This window comes from Atractosteus spatula, chromosome 7, assembly GCF_055471065.1.
Source record: "Atractosteus spatula isolate fAtrSpa1 chromosome 7, fAtrSpa1.hap1, whole genome shotgun sequence".
NCBI classification, from domain to species: domain Eukaryota; kingdom Metazoa; phylum Chordata; class Actinopteri; order Semionotiformes; family Lepisosteidae; genus Atractosteus; species Atractosteus spatula.
In genome coordinates, this window is record NC_142712.1 from 39,510,049 (window position 1) to 39,516,379 (window position 6,331).

Here is a 6,331-nt window from a genome sequence, read left to right on the forward strand (position 1 = left end):
AGGAGAGTATTTCTCAAATCAAGATGGGCATCAAAAACAGTTAAAATCAAGCGGTTGATTGATTTATGTTCAACTACTTTATCTAATTAAGAAATCGGTTGGATCAAAAACCAAGAGTGAGAGGGACACTCCAGGAACAGGATTAGGAAACCCCCATTAATTTGTGGAAGTTTTATCCCTCTGCCCGTGTTATGGCTTGTCGGTCTGCATCCCGCCACAGTCAGAGCTGGTTCGTCTCTAGCAGCTTCAGGCGGGCCTGTCCTCCCCCTCCTCCGCCTTCGGGCCTCAAGCCCGCCAGTCAGGGCCCGGCCCTCTCTAGCTCAGCGACTCCTCGGACTCGCAGTACGGAGAGTCGGAGGAGGAGGAATTCTGGGATTCCCCGTCGCTGTTGCAGTCCCTCTTGACGCCTGCCTCGGCCGGGGTGGGAGTGGCGTTTCTGGGGCCCTTGCCGCTCCTCTCCTCTGCTTCGGTGCCCGCCTGGGCCCCCCGGCTCACCAGCTCCTGCAGGTACTTGATGTAGCGGATGGCGGCCCGCAGCGTCTCCACCTTGCTCAGCCGCTTCTCGGACACGGCGCCGGGCAGGTGGTCCCTCAGCCTGGCATAGCCCTCATTGACGCACTTGACGCGCTGCCTCTCGCGCTCGTTGCGCTTCTGGATGAAGGCGGGCTCGAAGGGGCAGTCGTACACCCCGAAGTGTCCGTGGAAAGGCACGTAGGGGAACAAGGCACCCCCGTAGGACGCCTCATAGTAGCTGGGGTCCATGTTGGCCGGGTACAGAAGGAAGGGCACGTGAGCAAGAGTGTCTCCGGGTCCAGCAGGGGCATGGCAGCGGTGGTGGGCGTGGTGGTGGTGCTCTGAGTGTGAGTGACCACCAGGGGGCGCTATGCCGTATTGCACACAGCTCCCTGGCATCATGCCAGGTCGGCGCTCCATTAAGGCATGAGAGAAGCTGGCATTCATCTCTGTGGTGGCAGAAGCGGTGATGAGGGGCTGCAAAATGCAGGCAGACAGTCATAGAATGTCTTGATCTCACTGAACCCCCCAGTGAATGTGCAAAAGATCAGTTAAAAAGTGAATAGTTTTTTCCTAAAATTCCTTTATGTATATTTTATTCTCCTAAAGGAATGTTTAAATGCTCTCCTTCCAACACCTAAAGCAGTTTATCTGGGCTCCTGCACATCCTCATTGCAAGAGACGTCACATCAGTGAAATTGACCTTCATTCCTCTTACTGATCTGAAGTCATGAAGAATTGTCTCATTTTTTTCACTTTAAATCAAATGTCTTAGCAGCAGGTTTTTAAAAAGTCATTTTATCACAGCAATCCAGAATCCATGACAGGCTCTTTATTTCAGGAAAATGACCATTTTTTCTGTGCAGATTCAGTCTGTCCTGGAGAGTCCTAGGACCCAGAGCAGGCAGAGAGCTACCCGAGTCTGGATTTCGGCTTCTTTCTTAACTTCAAACAATGCTTTCTCCTCCTTGCTCGGGCTCTGGGGATGTAATTAAGAAATGAAAAGAGGTTATACCTTCTGTAAAAAGCTTACTGAATTTCAAAGGCACATTGATTCGCAATAATAATATAGACAGTAGAAGCAGGTAAATTAGATGAAGACTGTGTCACTCCTTTGCATCTCTTGTTATAGTGTGTGGAGCACATTTTTCCATCCCGTAAACAAAAAAGACTCTTAAGGGCCCTGTATTCAGCACTGTGGCATAGTGGTTGGGATTGTTGCCTTGTAGCACTGGGGCCCTGGGTTCAATTTCAGACTTGGGGTGCTACAATATCTGTGTGGAGTTTGTACAGCATGATCACCCCACATTCATGTCAGTTTCCTCCCACAGTCCAAAAAAATACTCTTGGATTAATTGGCTTCTGGGAAAATTGGCCCTGGTGTGAATGTCTATGTTTGTGTTTGTCTGCCCTGCGATGGACTGGTATCCCGTGCAGAATGTTTCCCTATTGCTTGCTGGGACAGGCTCCAGCTCTCCCATGACCCTGAATTGGAATAATCGGTTGGAAAATGGATGGATAAAAAACATTGAACAGTACTTTTATGGTCGGTTAGCATTTACATAAAGTTGGGGTTGATAGGGTGGCAACAGAAAAGGCAAAACTAAAACTTGTTACCATATTAACATTCCTATGTACAGTATTAGTGTCAGAGAAATGGAATTCTATTAAAGCTAAGCTCTGAGGTTACTTGAAGAAGATATTCTCCCACATAAAAGTTAATAAAAGTAATTACACATACTCCTTCCATTATTGAAAGCAGTTAATTTTAAGCAATTGACAATTGAAAGTGATACAATACATGCATCATTGTGATATTCATAAGCAGAGTGTACATGAATATTGACTTATTGCACACAGACTGCATATCAGAGTAGGAACATGAGAACAGATTTGGAGAGGCAGAGCTGTGGGACAGATGGTTAGAAAACAGGCAGATAAAGCAATCACTTTAAAGGGTTAACAGCTATTTAGGGCTTCTGGAGTCATTTCTCTTCTCATCTCTTGTGTGGTGATCTAATCCCCCTCCACCCCACTTCTCAAACACACTGCTGGCTGATTGACACTGCTGTGAAAACACAGGAATTCCCCCAGTGTGTGAGGCTAATGCTCCCACTCGGTGTCAGGTGTCCTAATGAGCCCCAGGAACCGCCTGCCAGAACCGCCACAGTAGTTCAAAACAAGTGAGAGATGTCAGCCTCACTCCCATCTCTCCATTTCCAGCAACCACTCTATGGGCAGATTCCTGGGGAGTAGGAGACTGGCCTGGCAGGCACGGGGGTCACAAGGTGGACTGGATCCGGGGTGGGATACCTGCCCCTCACAGGGCACACAGCGACATTTTAGAGACATCGTATTACTGGGAGGACGTGGCTTGGAACTGTGGGAGTCAACTGGAGCACACACCAATTTGTGGAGGGCACGCTGTCTTGTCTTGTTAATAATGTGAAAGGGGGCAAGGCAGATACGCCGCAAAACAGCCAGTGCTAACTCTCTGCGTTTGTTTTTCGCAACCTACTTAGGAGCCTGAAGTACTGTGAAAAGTAAAGGTTGCAAACGGGTAAAAGCTCAGCAGCCTACAGTAGCTCAAATGCAAATCTGTCCACTGGGTTTACAAAATATATTTTTTTTCATCAACATGACAGCAATGCAGAAGAAGGAATGGGAAACCATTAAATTCTCAATATTCCAGTAGTTCACCTCAGAGAAATCCGTTTTATAGGAAATTTCTAAGTGAATTGTGGAGTGTATGCAAACAGATATGGCAATCAATAATACTTGTGCAGCTGGTACTTGTCTCAGAGGACCCTTCCAAATGAGTGTGATTAATTAATGGTAATTAAACTTTTTATACTAGGAAATCTGGTCTGTCAGCAGTTGGGACTTTGATATTTTTGTCAGATTATTGTTTTCCCCCCTGGGTTTCTAAGCAGCTAAAATGCAGCACATATTGTTCCTGCACCTTGCTCTTTGACAGGTCATTACAAAGGAGCTGTAAAGATTAATGTGTTGTCCAAGTAAAACTAAAGACGGTCAATCAATACAATGTGCAGATAGAAGAATTTATGCAAGATCACATAGACTAGTGGTGAACATGATTGACATCTTTCGTGTTTAGAATGTAAGTATGAAACATTATCAAATCCATATAAAAATTGATTGAACCTACTGTTCAGATATTAAAATTTTAAGTGAGAGCACTTGATACAGTACAAATATAAATGTAAAGGGTACATTAACAAGACATCTTAGTGTTATGAATGAAAATGCTGGAGTATTCTAAAATAGCAAGGTGTGTTTCTGGCTAAATTTAAGATATTATTATTATTATTATTATTATTATTATTATTATTCTTATTCTTGTAGGATTATTAATTTATGCAATACCAGTACCTTATCCTTTTGTGTTTAAAAGTACTTCAATTTGTATATTTGTTTGTTCATTGTATTGCACTTACTGTATATTTTTAAAATGTAGTATTGTTCCAGTTAATATTTCACTTTTTCTCTTGCCCAGTGCCTTCATGTGCCACAGTGCCTTTATGTTTTTTCTGAAGTGCCATCAGATGTGTACAGTCATTCCATTCAATTGTGAACCTGTACTGACTAGAGACATTGTATGTGTATTTGTGATTACTAGACAAGGGACATGAAATTATTAAAATACGTGTATTTATAACATTTCATGTATATGTCTAAACTTTTGATGTTACTGAGGCTTAGTTGTGGAGAGCAATATCAAAGAGATAGTTACCAGATTTAAGATTATTTAAGCGTTCACTGTAGACTTAGTGATTTTACTCTACAGTTTCCAGGGCGTCAGTCCCAGTTATTGGTAATCTTTAACCTTGTCTTGTCCGCAGTTATAGAACTGATGTGTGGCAGAACTAGATTCAGACAAAGAAGACCCCTGTAAAAACACCACCTTCATTAATTTGCTATATTGCTGCATAGCTTTCTGAGTCCAGTACAGCAGGATATTTACTATGTTCCTTTTCAAATAAAATCAAAACCCGAATACAGTATTTTACATCCAGTATTTGATAGCCAGAGCCGTGAAATAAATGTGCATCTCAACACTTATGTAATATGTACAGGGATGTTTCAAAAAGTAAAAGAAATTCATTAATAAGCAAATGGCCATGTATTGTGTTATTTCTCTACATACATGTACTGTAGTCTTTGCATTTTACAGTACAGGCCCTCCAGCAGCTCATATGACTTGATGTTGACCTGATAGAAACCTTGCGCTATCTGTTGGACCTAATGGTCGATGGCAAACCTTTGATCATCTCTCAGGGGTCCACAGAGGTGAAAGCTGAAGAGGCCAAGATGTGGGCTGTGCAGAGGGTGTGATAGAAGGGTCAGTGATTGCCCAAGCACCATGTGGTCTCGCATGCTTAGTGCCTTATTCTGCCCATCTCTGCACCCTTGGTCTTGGAGCTGGAGGACTGTCTGGTTCTCACAAGATATGACAGTAGGAGGTACAGTTCTGGCTTTTACTGCAACCAAAAGGCTTCCCATGGGGATGGCATCCAGTCAATGAGACCTGGTTGTTTCTTGTTTATCTCTGGCTTTAATTGTTATAACACTCCTGTACTGGATATACTATACAGTATAGCAGAACTGTTGAGATGCATTTTTGTTTAACAACACTCCAGTAGTCTTACACAGATGCTGGACAGGCATGTGTGTTCAGATTTTCAGTACATAAGCCTGTTTAAGCCTTGTTGATGGCACCTGTACTTTTCTGAGACAGCCCTGAGTATGTAGGTAAATTTATATGTGTATGGCTATATATAAATCAAGCGTCAGAAGATTTGCAGATTAATTGCTTTCAACTTCTATGAATTCCCATATTTTTAGTTTTAATACCTGTTATCTTTTTTTATTGGTTCCAACATGCCTCTCCATCTGCTGTGAAATAAACCACATCAATAATATGAAGCCTGTATAAATTCTCCAAGCTTACTCTAGATTGGAAGAGCTAAAATAAACAGCGCAAGGCTGGGAGACTGGCAGCATAGATCTTAGGCTTTGTAACACTTGAGAGAAAATGATCTTTGCTTGAGCAGCTTTGGTACATGCGTTTTGTTTGTTTATACTGTACAACATAGTGGTGGAGTATGGACTGCGCTGTTCAGCTGTGTAGTTATTGTTTTACAGTTCATATGCTTTGGAACTTCACAATCACTCTGCATTTATTTTTTTAATTACAGATCAGAAACATGTAAACAGTTGCAATTGTGCATAGCTGCAAAATCTACTTCTATTTATCATTGCAACGATAGTTTAATTGATTTGTGTGATGCTTTTACCCAAAGCGTTGGACAGTACATTTGTACCCATTCACAGAGCTGGGTATTTAACAAGTGCCACGCTCAAGGGTACAACTGCAGCTCCTGGGGTTTGAACCTACAGCCTTCCAGTTCTAAGCCCAGCTCTCTAACTGCTGCCCCACACTGCTGACCTGCACATGGGCTTTCCACATCGAATAGACTCTGCAGGTGCTAAAAGGGGGGCATCTAGAGATAGTAGGGGGCATCTGATGAGACTTATTCTCCGAGGTTTTGACGTCGATCTATGCTACTACTACAAAACTATTTAAGTTTCTCTTCGTGAAAAGAGAGACAAGCCTTCTAATTTAGAACTTTGAACGTAAGCAGCCTTAAGACATCATAAACGTTCCTTGTAATAATTTTATTACTACGTGTCCTATTTCCTTTTCCCCCTTATTTTAAATGAGTTTAATTAATAACAATTTTACTTTGATTTAAAGCTGTTCATTCCAATATTTAAGCATATTGCATAATTCTCT

At 42.5% G+C, this 6,331-nt stretch overlaps 1 protein-coding gene across 1 annotated transcript; it reads right to left on the reverse strand.

Annotated features, from left to right (window-relative positions):
- Positions 1-315: 315 nt before the first annotated feature.
- On the reverse strand, positions 316-960 carry LOC148830950 (achaete-scute homolog 5). Its single transcript, XM_088922476.1, has one exon. It carries the CDS (start codon positions 958-960, stop codon positions 316-318), a length of 645 nt encoding a protein of 214 aa, XP_088778602.1.
- Positions 961-6,331: the final 5,371 nt, after the last annotated feature.